This window comes from Macrobrachium rosenbergii, chromosome 10 (genome assembly GCF_040412425.1).
Source record: "Macrobrachium rosenbergii isolate ZJJX-2024 chromosome 10, ASM4041242v1, whole genome shotgun sequence".
Lineage (NCBI taxonomy): Eukaryota > Metazoa > Arthropoda > Malacostraca > Decapoda > Palaemonidae > Macrobrachium > Macrobrachium rosenbergii.
This window is the reverse complement of record NC_089750.1, coordinates 4,533,760-4,552,552: the sequence shown is the minus strand read 5'-3', so window position 1 is coordinate 4,552,552 and position 18,793 is coordinate 4,533,760. Positions and strand designations below refer to the sequence as shown.

General features: G+C 40.3%; 2 protein-coding genes across 2 annotated transcripts in view; one reads left to right on the top strand and one right to left on the bottom strand.

Moving 5' to 3' along the window:
- The first annotated feature begins 8 nt into the window (after positions 1 to 8).
- Positions 9 to 18,793, top strand: part of LOC136842439 (renalase-like) — a 111,579-nt gene continuing 92,794 nt past the window's right edge. The window contains exon 1 of the mRNA XM_067109773.1: positions 9 to 145. The gene's annotated coding sequence lies outside the window, so the exon portion shown is untranslated. The remainder of the gene's footprint in view (positions 146 to 18,793) is intronic.
- Positions 293 to 10,016, bottom strand: LOC136842438 (uncharacterized). The gene is made up of 4 exons (XM_067109772.1): positions 9,945 to 10,016; positions 5,594 to 5,752; positions 4,166 to 4,632; positions 293 to 1,870 (listed from the first exon to the last, which is right to left on the bottom strand). Exons 2-4 carry the CDS (start codon positions 5,749 to 5,751, stop codon positions 1,197 to 1,199), a joined length of 1,299 nt encoding a protein of 432 aa, XP_066965873.1. The 5' UTR covers position 5,752; positions 9,945 to 10,016; the 3' UTR covers positions 293 to 1,196.

The window sequence follows — 18,793 nt, the reverse complement described above, 5'->3', positions numbered from 1 at the left end:
CAGAGGCTGGTGGGAGGGAGGGGCGCGCTCAAAACAAGATGAAGGAAAGATTAGACGCTGGAATACCCAAGGGACGCGAGGGTACCAGAGCTCAGCGGGAGAGGGGAAGAAAACGCCACCGAACCGATCTTGTAAGCTGTTCAAAGTAAGTTTGTATTTTTTAGGTTGTCTCTCCTCGTATCATGCTTCACCATTAAATGACTTTGTTCTCATTCATTGTGGGGTGTCGAAGGATCATCTTGGTATTTTCATACCTGTCAGAAATATAACCCTCGTAAATAAAACCAAAATATTTAAAATAAAAGATTTATTGAAGTGCACTGTTGTGAACAGTGCTGCATAAAAAAGTGGCTATTGTGTTCCCAAATATATATAAATAATAAAATGTGTGTATAAATAGACAGTTTGGTGGAATAAATAGCCTTAAAGCTTTCGATGGGGAATCTGTGCAAAAGTTCATGTTGCACAGTATAGGAATTTCCATGAGTAGTACTGAGTGAAAGGACAGTTAATTAGAGAAGGCTCCCAGGAGTGAAATGTTATGACCTAGAAGAATGAGGGGTTGAGGCACGTGCGACAGTCATTTTCGACGCAGCACTTCAGATTGCCTGGGCAGTCAAAGTCGTTGAAGCACTCGTCACGACAGAACAGGTCTGAAATGCCTGGGATCTTGGGGGGTTTGGGTAAGGGTAAGAAGAAGCGCTGGTCTGGTTCAGCCGTCTGGCGTGTGGTCCTCGGCTTTTCTTCTTCATCTTCTTCTTCAGCAGGAGAGACATCTCGCGTGACCCTGTTGAAGATTCTTGCGAACCTGTTTCGTCTTCTCTCTCTGTGGTCTTCTTGGACCCTTCTTTGGGGAGAGCGACGACTGCGTGATGTCTCCTCCTCTTCAGCATCACGGGTAACCCTGTCGAAGACACGTGAAAACCTGTTTTGTTTCCTTTCTCTCCGATCATCTTGGGATTCTAGATGTAGAGTCTGACCGCCTCTAGATGTGTCGTCATCGGCAGCTTCACGGGTGACCCTGTCGAAGACATGTGAAAACCTGTTTTGTTTCCTTTCTCTCCGATCATCTTGGGTTTCTAGACGTAGAGTCTGACTGCCTCTAGATGTGTCGTCATCGGCAGCTTCACGGGTGACCCTGTCGAAGACACGTTCAAACCTGTCTTGTTTCCTTTCTCTGCGATCATCTTGGGTTTCTAGATGTAGAGTCTGACTGCCTCTAGATGTGTCGTCATCGGCAGCTTCACGGGTGACCCTGTCAAAGACATGTGAAAACCTGTTTTGTTTCTTTCTCTCCGATCATCTTGGGTTTCTAGACGCAGAGTCTGACTGCCTCTAGATGTGTCGTCATCGGCAGCTTCACGGGTGACCCTGTCGAAGACACGTGAAAACCTGTTTTGTTTCCTTTCTCTCCGATCATCTTGGGATTCTAGATGTAAAGTCTGACCGCCTCTAGATGTGTCGTCATCGGCAGCTTCACGGGTGACTCTAGAAAATATCCTTTCAAATCTGTTACGACGTCTCTCACGACGGTCTTCTTGAACTCGGCGCTGGGGAGATCGGCGGCTTCGTTTATTCTCATCTGCTTGTACCTCTGCATCTCTAGCGACTCTTCCTTCACGTTCTTCCTTTCTTTGTTGGCGGCGTTCCTGTCGACGGTCCTCCCTGCGCTGAGCTTTGAGTGCTTGCTTGTCTGCGTCTTCCACAGCAGGGGATGCCACTGAGGGGTCATCTGCAGGGACATCTGCAGTTGACCTTGTTCCAGGAGCAGCTGCAGAGCGTGTGCCAAACAGGCCTCCAAAGAGGCCTTGAGGTCGTGGACAGAATCCTGGTTTGACCGTTGCAGGGCCTAAGCCAAAGCTCTGCTCAGCTGTTGAGGAGAAGATGGAGTGTTAGTAGGGCCATTTTTTTCAGAGGCAAAAGTCTACACTGTGTTCAATAGACAGTTACTCATTGGCATGTGATAAATAAATGATGCATTGTAATTTCTAAAATATTATAATTCTTACTTTTACTCTGTCCTAAGGTAACCAGGGATTGAAGTAGTATTTTATGTGGGTTAAAGTGCTATTTATTTCTATGCCTGCGTAGTATGTTCAAGTTCAATCTAATACTCAGTCACTGACCAGCATGTGAAATCATAACGTATTAATCGTTTCAAGTTACTTTTGCTGTAATTGTAATCTAAGTTTTTCTTTCTTTTGACACTAGGAGTTAGTACTTTACTGTGTCCGTGTGCTTGGTTTGTATAGTTTGAAAATTTTTCATTGTAAAGCATCTTTAAATTTATGAAAGATGGTGTGATCATGAAGAACTTATCTACAAGCTAAGATTATTTGGAATTTGGGGATGTTTTATTGGTATTTTAAATGAATTTTTAATAGGCAGAATCCTAAGGAACTGTCTTGATGACCAATAGTTTTAGAAATGTCATTTCAGGTGTTTCTCAGTAGTGTTCTTGGACGTTTGCTATTTATTATTGATACATTTGACATGTGGCAAGGTCTGGGGAACAAACTGATTGCATACCAGTGATGCTACAGCACTCTTCTACCTGTCGTCCCTTCTCTGCACCTTAGGTTTGTGGTTGCAGAATCCTTAAATAGAGCTCTGGCACGTATTCATGAATGGAGTAGGCTTTGGGGCATGAAGCTTAACCCTTCTAAAACGCAAAATGTGATGGTTTGTCGACCTAGAACACTCTTGCCTTTGCATCCTGGTACACATTTAAATGGTACAGTTTTAAATATCTGTGACTCTTTAAGATCTTAGAGTAACTTTTGATACGAAATTGACTTTTGTTTCTCAAAAAGTTGGTATCTTGCGGATTGTTTTTGAATGCTTCGGGATGAAGCCATTTTATATCTAAATGTTCTAACTCTTTTCTTTTCTTCTTCTTCCTTGTTCGTAGTACTGTTCTCCCAGTTGTATTCTGGTTTGACTCTCATCTCAAACTCGTAGGCAGAGTTATGTCACCAGTCAAGTGTATTTTGCCAACTCTTAATGTTGACTTGTGTCGTAGACATAAAGTGAGTTCATTATGTTTGTTACATAAAGTGTACCACAACAACAAACATCCTCTGCACTCTTCTTTATCTGACCTAACTGATTTACTCACAACACAGTGTGACGTTTTCTAGCATAAGGTTTAATACTACTCGGTTTGCTCGGAGCTTTGTCTTGGCTACAAGTAGAATCTGAAATAGTTTACTTGGCGCAGTTGTGGAATCCTCTGATCTCCAAATAGCGAGGAGCAAATTCTTTCCTGCTCTCGGCTGACGTCTCCTGAATTTCATGTGTATAGGTTTTACTTTCCATTCTCTCATATTTATTTATCTATCACCTTTTCCTGTCACTTTTCTCTCTCTGGAGGCTGATTGACCTTTGGAACCATCTCATGTTGATAGTCTGTTGACGCTGCAAGGGTTTTCAGCTGAAGTTTTAAAGTAAGAAGGTAAGAAAGAAAGAAAGACAGCGTTTATGTGGTTTTTGTGGAAGCTTAAAAACGTTAAATCTTTTGTAATTTCTTGTGTTTATACTACATTTTCATTCGCTTTTGTAACTCCCCATTTCCTTTCCCAGTTCCAAGAGACCCTTAATATAAACGTCACTAAATTTGAAAATGTTTTCAGCGTAGTGATGAAGACAGATTAATAGCAGCATTAACATGCAACAATCAAACATTCCTTGCAATGTGTTTTGAGTGACATACAAGCAAGTTTTCAGTTCGGGAGTTAAGAACCGTGTTTGTGGTTTGAGGTAAACTTAACAGCTTGAGACCTCACGGCTTCTGTTACTGGAAAGTTCTTATGATATAACAGAGTCAAAAAAAGGCCTGTTCTGTGTTGCTGTGCACAGAACATTTTCCCCAGTTTTGATTTGTCGGGGGTTTAGGGCCGGGTGGGGGTCTTCTGTGAGGAACAGTATTCGTGAGTTCGGACAACAACAAGAAGAAAACAGGCATTAGCAGCATTTAGAAGCACTTACTTCCTGGAAGAAAAGATGAAATTTGCTCAGAGCATTTTAGAAGCGCTTACTTCCAGGAGGATGGGTAATTTCTGGTAAAGGAAGAGAAAAGACTTTAAGAGGCGCTTGCACCCAAGAGTAAACAGATGGTTTCTGGTAAGAGAATAAGAAAAGACAAAGAGTATTTAGTAGCACTTACCTCCAGGCGGACTGCGACACACGGTAGAGCATCCTACAGGGCAGCATTTCTGGACTCCAGAGCACTGGAAGTCGCTCTGGCATTCTTGCACGCAAGAGGCGGCTCCTCCTGCAAATCTACCGAAGCCTGTCTGGGTGTTTGCGACGAACGGGCAAGTGCCTGGCTTGCCACCTCCCACCTGTCCTGGAATTCCAGGGGGACCCACTTGTCCTGGGAAGCCAGGGGGACCTATGGGTCCTGGAAATTGTCCCTGGAACTGCCCTGGGAATGACGGGCCGATCGGACCACCGCCAAAGTGCCCGACAGGACCACCGAACGATCCAAACGGCTGCAAGAAAGTGCAGCACCGACGGTTTCCAGACTGACAGCACTGGTTGGCTTTCTGCTGGTCGTTGAAGGAACAGCTGTCGCAGGGGTCGTGGAAGATGTTCAGGAAGTCGATGTTTTCGATGAGGCCGGGGAAGAATCTGTGGGGAAAGGGAAGAGAGGAAAGGGCTCTTTTATCCGTTCTCATTCTGCCGCATCAGAAAGAATGTATGTAGGAGGTAACTATTTCGAGATGCTTTCCTCATTCTGCAAATGTGTTGGGAAGTTTATTTTGTTCGTTCGAGTTTGGTTGTTGCAAGGCTGCCATATGGCGTAATTTGATCAGAACGCCAAAAGCAGGACGTAAATGGATGCTATAATTATTTTGCAAATTTCTCTTTCTCTCTCTCTCTCTCTCTCTCTCTCCTTTACCTTCACTTACAAACTCGAAATCCTAAAGAAGGACGAATGCAGACACCATAACAAATTACTCTCTCTCTCTCTCTCTCTCTCTCTCTCTCTCTCTCTCTCTCTCTCTCTCTCTCTCTTCTCTCTGTTGCTTGTACATTCATTTACACACTAAGTCAGTGCGAAAACAGATATCTGAGGTTGCACATTCTCTATTTCTCTCTCTCGTTCTTGCTTGTACGTTCACTTACACACTAACATAACATAACAGTGATGCACTCTTTCTCTCTCTCTTTCTGTTGTGTGCATTCACTTGCACGCAAACACACTAAATCAAGGCAAAAACATAACCGAGATTGCCCCTCTCTCTCTCTCTCTCTCTCTCTCTCTCTCTCTCTCTCTCTTGTGCGCATTCACTTACACACAAACCCACTAAATCATTCACAAAACATAACCGAGATTGCACCTCCTCTCTCTCTCTCTCTCTCTCTCTCTCTCTCTCTCTCTCTCTCTTGCGTGCATTCACATAATATAACCGAGATTGCCCATTCTCTCTCTCTCTCTCTCTCTCTCTCTCTCTTTCTCATTCATAATATAACCGAGATTGCCCATTCTCTCTCTCTCTCTCTCTCTCTCTCTCTCTCTCTCTCTTAAAATTCCAGTGACATGAATGACCCCACAACGCGAGAAAAATCCCAGGATGGGACTACTGACCTGGTGTTTGGAGTAGCGTCGCTTTGTGGCCCAGCTGGGCCGTCTTTAGGGGCCTCTGCTGTGGGCTGGGCATCCTCTCTCGTGCCCGGGAACTGGACCTGAGCCCGTCCCAAGCCCGCCGCACAAACCAAAACTACGAGTATCTGAAGCCGACCCATCCTGAGGAAGGAGTTACAATTTAAGAATATGAGATGTTCAGTGATTTGATATTAATTTTTTTTTTTTTTTTTTTAATAAGGGAGATCTCTTCTTTCTGTGTTCCCCCTTACCTTCTCTTACTTCCTAATGAACACCTTAATAATATCCTTTGGAAGCTTGAATTTCAAGTCAGTGGCCCCTGTGGTGGGCCGGTTTCATATGAATAGGGTTCATCTTCTGAATAATAATAATAATAATAATAATATTATTATTATTATTATTATTATTATTATTATTATTATTATTATTATTATTATTATTATTATTATTAAGACAGGCATAATTTCCGTATTGAGATTATCGAGGCAAAACCTGGTGTTTTGAAGGACTGTCCAAAGTTATGGTAAGCCGAAATTCAAAACTGCTTTAGGAAAAGATTTATGAAATGAATTGAGAATTTTGGGAGGTTGTTCTGAAACCTGAGGTCAAATATTTATTCTAATTACTTTTTCTTTGGGAACGTCTTGGCAACGATATATTGTGCCAGCGAGCCTGAAGATTTCAAGCAATTCACAGTCGGGCATACGTGGGTTGGAGAGAGCGCTGGGAAGGGTTTGGGGGTGGGGGGAGTGGGATAGGGGACGATTGGTGGGCAGGTTAGGTGCGACTGAAATGTGCTCTCATTCCGAAGTGGGTTGAAGTAAGATGAGTCTTTGGCTGCTTAGGTCTTAGAAGGTCGACTTTGTTATTGTCTTTGTAAATTAATGTGAGTTTCTGTTCGTTCAAGTCTTGGAGGGCTGTTTGTGTGTGTGTGTTTTTTTTTTTAAACAGTCGAGGAATTCGGTGGGTAAAGGAGACCAAGCAAACGCCTCCGTGGTGCACTGTAGGCATTACTTAAGGGTCTTTGCAGCGTTCCTTCGGTCCCTAGCTGCAGCCTCTTCCATTCCTTTTACTGTACCCCAGTTCATGTTTTTCTTCCATCTGACTGTCCACCCTCTTTAACAGTTGTTTCATATGGCAACTGCGAGGTTTCCCTCCTGTTACACCTTCCAAACCTGAATGACCTCATAGGTCCCAGCGCTCGGCCTCTGGCCTAAATTCGATGTTCTGTTCTATTCTCCAAGCAAACGCAGGCACTCTGCTTTGCTAATTGCAAGTCAGTACCCATCTAGGGTCTCTCCTTTATTGTCTGAAGAAGGTCGCGTTTATCATTGGCAGTCCCGCCGTGTTGACTCGTCCTGGATGGCCCCAACCTCCCCGGCAGACCTTGACATCACTTTCACTGCTGGAGTCAACCAGAGGGCGTCAGTCTGGTTCTGTCCCTCGTTGTGGTACATGAGCGTGGTCCGTTAGGGCTGGGTATTTTGAGGCTCTGGTTTACATTTTCCGATTGCCTAGAGTATTTTTGTCGCCCTGTTGATAGTATTTTCGTCTTTTTTTTTTTATTTTAGTTTTGCTTTTGTTTCCATTAGAAAGGTGGACTAATTCGTTCCTGTTTTGACGAACTGGCGTATCCCATTTCTTTTAAGGTTTTGCGTTTTCCAGTCAAAGTGCCTCAGTTTTTGGTACTATAACATATCAAAATTTCAGCTGTTTGCATTGTCAGATTTTCCAACAAAATTTTGTACAGACGATTAGCTTACTAAAAGCTCTGAATAATATAAAAATTTTAGGAGCCTGTTTTCTCAGAATGAAGAAAAAAACAGCTTACGCCAGATCGTCAAACTAGGCACGAATTAATAGTATTTTCTGTATACTTATTAGTGGCCCTCTTGTTTATTTTCAGCTGTGGTTTTTGTGGTAGTTATATAAACAAAACAGAAAGTGACTTCCTTGTTCATAAGTAAGATTGGCCACAGCACCTCATTCAAGTTTGGTGTCTTTAATTTCGAAATCATTTTGCAAACGATTCTAAAATAATATGGAAGCCTAATGTTTTGCGAATCCAAATAAAAAGAAAAAACCATTCTGGTTGTTTGCTTCAGGTAAATCTTTAGAGTTTTTATTAATTATTTGTTTACGTATTTTGACAGAAGATCGACGCGGAAAAAATATCACAAGGCAGCCTGATTATAGCAACGCCAGTTTATGGTATTAGATCACTCACTAGGTATGCGAATAGCAGAGACGCAAAAGGGAAAGATAATGTTCTTGAGAGATAATTCATTGCTAATGATAATTTTTGTGCAATTAAATAGCTGACCTTATAAGAACAGCAAATACTCAAGAATTTCCTCCTACTCTCTAAAACCAGTATTATTACATGCATGAAGTGTTGAAGAATTACCAGTTTATTATTATTATTATTATTATTATTATTATTATTATTATTATTATTATTATTATTATTATTCAGAAGATGAACCCCACTCATATGGAACAAACCCACAGGGGCCATTGACTTGAAATTCAAGCTTCCAAAGAATATGGTGTTCATTTGGAAGAAGTAACAGGAAAACGGAGAAAGAAGAGATCAGTTGGTGGCTGAGAAAAAATAAATGAACAAATGAATAAATAAATAAAAATGTAACGTCTGTTAATTATTTGACAGGTAAAACTCTTAACTGCGCGAAAGCGTCCCACTAAAGTTGAAGAGGCGAGTAAATACTCTAACCGACGCTCGAAGTAAATCTATTTGAGAGTTTTAGATTGCAAAACAAACAAGTAAAATATGCATCGAGTTTTCTGTCTGGTGGTGGCCCACAAAACTCTTAGCCGTGGCCCATGAAACTCAGCCACGGTCCGGTGGTGGCCTATGTTGTTGGTACCTACAGCGCTGCCAGAAGTACGATTGTGGCTATATGGCTAACCTTAACTTTAAGTAAAATTAAAACTACTGAGGCAAGAGGGCTGCAACTTGGTATGGTTGATGATTGGAGGGTGGATGACCAACATACCAATTTGCAGCCCTCTAGCCTCAGTAGTTTTTAAGATCTGAGGACGGACGGACAGACAAAACCGGCACAAGTTTTCTTTTACAGAAAACGACAACTGGTAAAAGTCGTTTCGTTTTCGAAGCCGATTTTAATTATTCAGGTGAAGAATCTGTGCTTTTACTACTAGATCAAATCATCCGTAGTTTGACGAACTGGCCTAAGCCATTTTCTCCCCATTCTGAGAAAATGGGCTTCAAAGATTTTGATATTCAGAGCTTTTAATCAACTCATCTTCTGAGGACATTTGGTTTGAAAATGTGCAACACAGACAGCTTGAGTTTTGATATGTTTATAGAGAATCAAAAACTGAGTCACTCTGGCTGGAAAACTCAAAAACCTAATAAGAATGGGTTACTCAGTTCGTCAAAACAGGGACGATGCTTTGCACAGTATTAGAATATTCTTACTTGTAAGAATTTACGAATTTTCCATGGCCAAATAGGATTAAGCAAATTAGAGTAAGAAGGAGAAAGGACATCAGTAAACTGGAAAAAGAATAAAGCTAGTGTTCAAAGATTTGACTCTTTGTTAGTGGCTAACATATACGAATTTAGCGTTATCTCAGAAAGAAGAAAGATTATAAAAAAAAAAAAATTAAAAGAGGTTTATGAAATCTTGTGGTGACATATTTTGCTGTATTCGACTGTCATCCAGTGACCAGGGCTTAAGAGTGCGTAACTTTTTAGATAATTTTTTTAAACTAAAGCTGTAAACGTTTCGAATGTAGCCTCTTTTGGCTGTAATATTTGCATAATTTCCTTCGTTTCGTTTTGAGACTGTTAGAGAAATGCCAATAAGAAAAAAATTTGCTTTAAATTCAGTTGACATAACACGCAATTTAGACATTTTTTTTTTTAGCCTAATTTGAAAAGCCACAGGGTTCATGGAAACCCCATTCACTCTTCCGAATCACTGTCACAAAATAAATAAAAATAAATGAAAAATATAAATATTTTTGCCATTTTTTCCAATCGAAGATCACTTCATCACGGCTTCAGATTCTGTTAAAAAGACCGCGAGTTGAATTCTTAGAGAGAATCCTATAGACTCGAGCAAGACCGTTAACAAGGAGTTGAGAAAATGACGAGTTACTTCAGAGATGAAGAATTTGAGAAAATCTCCGAAGTCCTTCTCACGCACTGTAATAATTTTTCTGTTATTATTTTTGGCTCACGAAAACCACTCTCACTAGCACTTGTAGTAAACTCACTGGTCACCACTAAGAGCAACCCCTGTGTGTGTGTTTGTGTGTGTGTGTGTGTGTGTCTCTCACTAACCTGGAGATGGTTATGCTGTGCTGCGATGACCGCCGCTCACGTATATATAAGGTGTTCCCAAGGGGGAGACACTGTGACCTTAGTCACCACCCCCCTCCTAGTAAATTTCCCCCTTATTCGCTCTCCGCGGACCCCGCCCATTCTTCTCTTCCTCCTCGTCCCCCACCCTCCTCCTCCTACATGTTAGCATCTCTCTCTCTCTCTCTCTCTCTCTCTCTCTCTCTCTCTCTCTCTCTCTCTCAGGTCCTATGAGCAAGGGCTTGTTCTGGCGAAAAGCTAGCTTATTCTAACATTATCGTTATCTCTCCCCCATCATTCTCAATCTCTACCCCTTCCTCTCTGTCCCCCACTCACTCCCCTTCCCTCCCCCTGCCCCTCCCCCACCCACATCTCTCCCCCCCTTCCCATAGCGCCTGCCTTCAAGGTCGTTTCCATCTCTGCTAATTCTCGTCGAACACGCAAAACTGCGGCCACAACTGTCCCTCCCCCTCTCCCATCTTTCCCCTCCCCTCCCCCTCCCCTCCCCAAATAGGAAGGGTTAAGAAGACGTTTCTCCTGATTTTCTCAACCGATTCCTCCGAGATGAAATCGAGGAGCAACGATGCAAACCGAACAAGTGATGTGACGATGACCTTGAGATTTCAGGCCTGCGGTCGGTTTATGCTTTCTCTATCGATCCGTCTCCTCGCAGCCTCAGAAGGATTTCCCCTCCTCCTCCTCCTCCTCCTCCTCCTCCTCCTCCTCCTCCTCCCCTCCCCTCTTTGATATGACCGCAGTCGTAACAGGTGTAATATTTATTGATACTAGGAAAGCTCTGGGATTTCTCTCGTTTTATGTATATATATATATATATATATATATATATATATATATATATATATATATATATATATATATATATATATATATATATATATATATATATATATATATATATATTATATATACAATATATATATATTGTATATATATATATATATATATATATATATATATATATATATATATATATATATATGTATATATATACAATATATATATATACATATATTATATATTTCAGCGACGTTCCCTTCAGAAAGGTTGTTGGCTTCATGGCTAATGTGTTTATATCTCCCTGAATGCGGTTCCCATTGCGTCGTATTTTTATGAATATACACATTTAATGAATAACAGTGGTTTCGTTCCTATCCAGTTTGAGTTTTATGCATTTGCCGTTCCTGACTCCAGTTTTATTATTATTATTATTGTTATATTATTAGCCTGACTAATAATAACATATTATTATTGTTATTATTATTGTTATTATTATTATTATTATTATTATTATTATTATTATTGTTGTTATTATTATTATTATTATTATTATTATTATTATTATTCAGAAGATGAACCTTATTCATGTGGAACAAGCCCACCGCGGGGGCCACTGACTTGAAATTCAAGCCTCCAAAGAATATTATGGTGTTCATTAAGAAGAAGTAAGATGAGATAAAAGGAAATACAGAAAGAAGAGATCTCGCTCATTAAAGAAAAATAAATCAATAGATAGATGAAAATGTATTAAAATGCAGGGAGAATATAGTATCAGGATATCAATGCATTGCATCTTCCCTGAACTCTTGAAGTTCCAATTGCATAACATCTCTAGAGAGGCCGTTCCACAGTCCAACGGTGTGAGGGATAAAGCACCTCTGGAACTGAGGAGTTCTATAGTGAGGCACATTTACTAATAGATAGTAGGCCTTTTGTTGATGAGGTTAAACGTTCGGTTGACGTGAATGTTTCGAACGTTTGAGATGGGTTATGGAAACGTTTGTTGACTCGGAGCAAAAGTTCTTGTCATTCCATTGTTGAACCGAATTGATATACTTCGTTATATGTTGGTAGATTGCATAGACCTGCTAGACAAACCAATCTCTCTCTCTCTCTCTCTCTCTCTCTTGTGAAGATTTCTTTTTGCTACAAGACATTTCACAAATTTTGAAACTATTGGTAGTTAAAGAAATTGATGTATTTATGTATTTATTACTTATATATTTGTAGATGGCGTAGACCTGTTAGACAAACTAAATCTCTCTCTCTCTCTCTCTCTCTCTCTCTCTCTCTCTCTCTCTCTCTCTCTCTCTCTCTCTCTCTCTCGTGAAGATTTCATCTTGCTACATCGCATTTCACAAATTTTGAAAATATTGTTAGTTAAAGGAATTGGTATATTTAGTTATATATTTGTAGATTACTTAGGCCTGCTAGACAAACTAATCTCTCTCTCTCTCTCTCTCTCTCTCTCTCTCTCTCTCTCTCTCTCTCTCTCTCTCTCTCTCTCTCTCTCTCTCTCTCTCTCGTGAAGATTTCATCTTGCTACATCGCATTTCACAAATTTTGAAAATATTGTTAGTTAAAGGAACTGGTATATTTAGTTATATATTTGTAGATTACTTAGGCCTGCTAGACAAACTAATCTCTCTCTCTCTCTCTCTCTCTCTCTCTCTCTCTCTCTCTCTCTCTCTCTCTCTCTCTCTCTTTCGTGAAGATCCATCTTGCTACATCGCATTTCACAAATTTTGAAAATATTGTTAGTTAAAGGAACTGGTATATTTAGTTATATATTTGTAGATTACTTAGGCCTGCTAGACAAACTAATCTCTCTCTCTCTCTCTCTCTCTCTCTCTCTCTCTCTCTCTCTCTCTCTCTCTCTCTCTCTCTCTCTCTCTCTCTTGAAGATCTCATCTTGCTACAAGGCATTTCACAAATTTTAAAAATATTTAAAGTTACTATTTGGAAGGACAAACAGTAGCTCAGTTATGCAAGAAGGCGGAACTTAAAATCTATTATCCCTAAAAGAATGACTTCTTAATCATTCCCTACGAAGAGATGTCATGTCATTGCTCTCTGTTGGATTCTCTGTCCTTGATGTATTTCATTGCCGCTCACACCTGAGATCTTAGGTCTGCTGCGAGTTTTTGAGTTTTGCATTAATCTTTGGGAATGAAACTACCGGCCCCATGTCCGTGCATCAGCATTGGGCGAGGTCTCGTCTCTGTTGGTTGCAAGATTCTGGAGGTCGAAACCAGGCCTCCCCCATAAGGGGGGTGGTGTCATCTGTGCACCTCACGCGCTGCACTGTAGGCATTACTTAAGGTTCTTTGCAGCGTCCCTTCGACCCCTGGCTGCAACCCTTTTCATTCCCTTTACTGTACCTCCGTTCATATTCTCTTTATTCCATCATACCTTCCACCCTCTCAAACCTTTCTACTCGGTTTCCATTTCAGCGCTGAATGACCTCATAGGTCCCAGCGCTTGGCCTTGGCCTAAATCCTGCATTCTATGCTTTATGAATTCCACAGCGAACATTACACTTTTACATATTTTAATTCAGGTCTGCGCCATTGGAAGAGATTAGACGATCAAGTCTCTGCCACGGCAGACATTTTGAGCTGTTTTGCAGAAATCAAATCAAAGTCCTTCAAAAAGAAGGCATCGTGCTCACCCCACATAAAAATGGGAAAAAGCACGTTAAAACGAAAAAAAAAAATTTTTTCAGCATTTAAGGAGATCTTTCATCTATCCTTGACCATTTAAAGGGTTTGAAGCAAGCAGGCAAATGTTGCGAGAGGTTTCGAAGAGTTATGAGGTGACTGTTAAGTAGTGAATCATTCTTTCGGTAAGAATCGTAACCTTTTGAAAAATTGAAAGCGAATCTTATCGCTTTTAAGCATTCACTTATAAGAGACTACTAGTCAGCTTAGTGGTCTGGTTAAACTGTTTTAATAATAATAATAATTAATAATAATATTATAAGAGATTACAGCCAACTCCGGCTGTTTTTAGAGATTCGTAGATATCTGAATATTTGACGACATGATTAAAAGTTAAGTATATCTTAGTTTAATTGTCGTCCATTCAATTGGAATTGGAACATAAGATTTAGGCCAGAGACCAAACGCTGGGATCCATGAGATTGTTCAGCGCTGAAAGGGAAATTAACTGAAAAAGATTTTTGAGAGATATAACAGGAGAAAACCTCAAAGCAGTTGCACTCTGAAACAACTGTTAGGAGACGGTTGAGGAAAGTAAGATGGAAGAATGAAGATATGAACGGAGTCGCAGTAAAAGGATTGAAAGGGGCTGCAGCTAGGGGCCGGAGGGACGCTGCAAAGCACCTTGAGCAATGCCTACAGTGCACCGCGTGAGGTGCACTGACGGCACTACCTCCCCATACGGGGAGAGACCCACTCAAGAAATTATTATTATTATTATTATTATTATTATTATTATTATTATTAAGATGAAGATGAACCCTAATCATATGGAACAAGCCCACCAAAGGGGCCACTGACCTGAAATTCAACCTTCCAAAGAATATGGTGTTCATTAGGAAGAAGTACCCCGTAGGGGTGCACTGTAGGCAATACTTGGCCCCTAGCTGCAACCCCTTTCATTCCTTTTACTGTGCCTCCGTTCATATTCTTTCTTCCATCTTACTCTCCACCCTCTCTAACAATTGTTTCATAGTGCATCTGCGAGGTTTTCCTCCTGTTACACCTTTGTTAACGTTTAATCTCAGTTTTCCTCTCAGCGCTGAATAACCTCATAGGTCCCAGGGCTTGGCCTTCGTCCTAGATTGCATATTCTAAAGTAATTAGGAAGAAATAAGAGAAGGTAAAGGGAAATATAGAAAGAAGAGATCTCTTCAAAAAAGAAGACATGAATAGCATTTTCAGCGATTTTTGTCTTTTAGAATTTTGCTTATCTGAGCCCGTGAAGGTCTTATTCTTTTTATTCGTATTGATAAAATTGGGAATTTTTCCCACAAAACTTTGTTCATTTTTGGGGAAAATGGCGATTGATGGTGATATTGCATATTTCAAGGCCATTTAATAAACTTATGGTGCCTGATTTGATACGTTTATTGAACGGATTTTTTTTCTTTTTGTTGCTATTGCCATGATAAGAAAATAGTGAGAAGTCTGCATTTTTCTCTTAAAAGCTTCTGAACATCTTGGGCGATAAGGTTTTTAGTTTTCTGTGAAAGAAAACTACTGTGCCGGCTTTGTCTGTCCGTCCACACTTTTTCTCTCTGCCCTCAGATCTGAAAAACTACTGGGGCTAGAGGGCTGCAAATTGATATGTTGATCATCCACACTCCAATAATCAAACATACCAAATTGCAGCCCTCTAGCCAAAGTAGTTTTTACTTCATATAAGGTTAAATTTAGCCATGATCGTATTTCTGGCATCGCTATAGGTGCCTACAACACCGGGCCGTGGCTGAGTTTCATACACCAATATACGATGATTAGAAAACTCGATTGCACCGGAGAAACTTCGGTGCATTTTTTACTTGTTTTTCTTGACAAAATTTTAACCTTCAACGTAAATTATTAGAGCATGTCAAGAAATCTGTTTTATACAGGCTCCCGTAGAGGGGCAGTGTTATCAGTGCGCCTTCACACGGTGCACTGTAGGCATTGCTTCAGGGCCTTGGCAGTGTCCCTTCGGCCCCTAGCTGCGACCTCTTTCATTTCTTTTGCTGCACCTCCGCTCATATTCTCTTTCTTCCATCTGACTTTCCACCCTCTCTAACAATTGTTTCATAGTGCAACTGCGAGGTTTCCCTCCTGTTTAACCTTTTAGATAGCCTCATAGGACCCAGCGCTTGGCCTTTGGCCTAAATTCTATATTCTATTCTGTTCCATTTATTTTGAGGCCTGGCAGGACCAGGGGATCTAGATCTAAAGGTAAACTGGATTGAACTGGATTAGAGAGAGAGAGAGAGAGAGAGAGAGAGAGAGAGAGAGAGAGAGAGAGAGAGAGAGAGAGAGACTATAGAAGAAAACTCGTTCCCTTTGCAGCCCAAGTACATAAGATGAGTCACATTATCATACCCGAGATGAGGTCCCGTTTACTTGACCCCGCCTCATTTGGGCACAGGTAATTGGGGTCACCTTGAAATCACCATAGCGTTTAATGCAACCTCCTTTTTTTTTTCTTTCTTTTTTTAGAGTTTGCAAGATGGAAAATGTATTGAGATTGCAGCTTTGCGCAAGTGAGGCTTTTTCTGTTTAGAGATGTGTGTGTGTGTGTGTGTGTGTGTGTGTGTGTGTGTGTGTGTGTGTGTGGGGTGATCACTGTTTTTGGCAAATGATTACGAAAAGCGAAAGTTAGTGGAATGATTAAATACGCAGCTAGAGAAAAAATTTTAAGAATAAATGTCTGTTTACAGTTTTGTGTGTTTTTTGTGTGTGTGATTTGGAGTGATCATTGTGTTTTGCGATTGATTACGAAAGGAGAAAGGTAATATAATTTTAAAATTCGCAGGTATAGAAACATTTTAAGAATAAATGTAAAAATTTAATATATTGAGGAGCAAATGTGTAGCTGTAAAAATATAAAATCAAATATATATAAATAAAAAAAATAAATACGTAAGCCACCCAGTCAGTATACACATAGATGAATGAAGGCAAAAATGAATAATGAAGTAGGAGTGAATGAGTAGACGGTCAGATAATTATACAACACATAATCACTCGAATAATACTTACAAAAAAAGAAAGAACAGAAGATAAGCGAGTAAAAAATACGCCGTAGTTTTTTCGGCGCAATCGAGTTTTCTGTACAGCGTAAAATGCTGTATGAAACAATCAGCCACGGCCCGGTGGTGGCTTGTGTTGTTGGCACCTATAGCGCCAGACGCACGATCATGGCTAACTTTAACCTTAAATAAAATAAAAACTACTGAGGCCAGAGGGCTGCAATTTGGTATGTTTGATTATTGGAGGGTGGATGATCAACATACCAATTTGCAGCCCTCTAGCCTCAGTAGTTTTTAAGTTCTGAGGGCGGAGAGAAAAAAGTGAGGACGGACAGACAAAGCCGGCACAACAGTTTTCCTTTACAGAAAACTAAAAGGTAAAACCATCCCAAAGGACGACTTTTTGAGAAAGCTTTCGAAAAAGGACATTCGATACATTGAGAACAAGGAATAACAGAGGACCCAGATTGGTTAACAGTGAAAGTAACAGCCGACTGTATCCGTGGGTGTTGTTTCTCGAGTGCGTGTGGGCGCGGGTGAAGGCTCGACGGGTGATCTGACATATCATTTTTGTTGTTTTCTTTTTTTATTTTTTATATATTTTTTTTTTCAAGATTCGAGGTTGGGGCAATATAGGTCTTCGTGGATGACTGTCTGGGAGGTACGTATAGTCCGCTGTTGTAGTTAGCTCTCTCTCTCTCTCTCTCTCTCTCTCTCTCTCTCTCTCTCTCTCTCTCTCTCTCTTAAGGGAAATGAACTATCCCTCTCGAGTTTATTGTAAGACTCAGTGACTTATATTTTAATTCGATTTCTTAAGCACTGAAAATATTTATATCTTTTCCCCGGTGCCAATGACCCCGGATTTTTGCGACGCCATTTCACAGAGACCAGTCAGTTATGATATTTATAACTCCAGTCAACAAACAACAAATTTTACCTTGAACGTGCGATTCAGCATCTCGGAACAATCGAGTTTTTTTTTTTTTTTTTTTTTTAATTCTTTACTTTGTGCATGTAGCCAGTTTTGCCTGCTTTGAGAACCTGTCTTTGTTTGTTCCTAATTGTTGACAATCCGCCTGCCGTCGTGCTTGCTCGTATGACACTTGTCTTCGGTAACACTTTGTTCGAATTATTATTATTATTATTATTATTATTATTATTATTATTATTATTATTATTATTATTATTATTATTGTTATTATTATTATTATTATTGTTATTGTTATTATTATTATTATTATTATTATTATTATTATTATTATTATTATTATTATTATTATTGAGAGGATGAATCATATTCATATGGATCAAGCCCACCAAAGGGGCCATTGACTTGAAATTCAAGCTTCCAAAGAAATCTTGGTGTCCAGTAGGACATACAGAAAGAGCTCTCACTTATTAAAAAGAAGACAACGAGATTAATAAATAGATAAAAATGTATTCGCGTTTTTGCTTGATTTTCGTTTCAGCACCATTAACTGGCTTTCCGTTGGAGTGAGTACTTCTTCTCCCGCCGCACCCCCCCCTCCCCCAAGACGTGACTAAGTACCAATATTTGTCACGCATCCCGGATTGCGGTCTGCTCGGATTTATCTAGTTCGAATGGTGTCGACGAGTCGCTCTGTTCTGTTCGTTTTGTCTCCTTCTGGCATCGGATCAAACCCTTAACCCTTTCCACCTCCCCTTTCATCCCCTCCTTCCCACTTCCCAGGTACTTGTTCTTGCCAGACTTATTTGGAAGATCACCAAGTAACTCCAACAGCAGCAGCAGCTTTCCCTGGGGTAATCCACGTGGTCAAGGCTGAGAGACTTTCTTCTTCTTCTTCTTCTTCTTCTTCTTGGTACGCAGCCTTTGTCTTTCTGCACCCATCAGACAGCAGTCGAAATGGCGACCACCTCCTTGTGCAAATGACGTCTCCTTCTGCAGTCGTGTTGGGTATTTCCTTCTAGTTACCTTGAACGCAAAATCTGTTCTTGGGTTCCAGAAGTTGCTGTGAGTGTAATGTCTTATTCTAAACCGTTCTTGTTAAGGAGGGAAGGCTTCCTAACAGTACTTAACTAATTAATAGAATATTAATGCAGTATTCATGTTTATGCACTCATTCATATTGATTTATTTCCTTGTAGTATGTCTCTCTCCCTCTCGCTGATAGCAGTGTAGTCTTTGGAAAGCCAATTGGCAAGTTAATGTCGTCGGTTCTGTATGACTGTGTGTGCACTTTGTAACCTCTTACTCTAAACCATTCTTGTTAAGGGGAAAGCTTCCCAACAGTACTTAATTAATGAAATATTCTTGTTTATTCACTCGTTTATA

Coding starts and splice junctions, on each gene's coding strand:
- LOC136842438 (XM_067109772.1), bottom strand. CDS start 5,751: ATGGGTCGGCTTCAGATACTCGTAGTTTTGGTTTGTGCGGCGGGCTTG. Junction 4,633..5,593: donor GACGCTACTCCAAACACCAG/GTCAGTAGTCCC, acceptor CTTTCCCCACAG/ATTCTTCCCCGGCCTCATCG. Junction 1,871..4,165: donor GTGTCGCAGTCCGCCTGGAG/GTAAGTGCTACT, acceptor TCTCCTCAACAG/CTGAGCAGAGCTTTGGCTTA.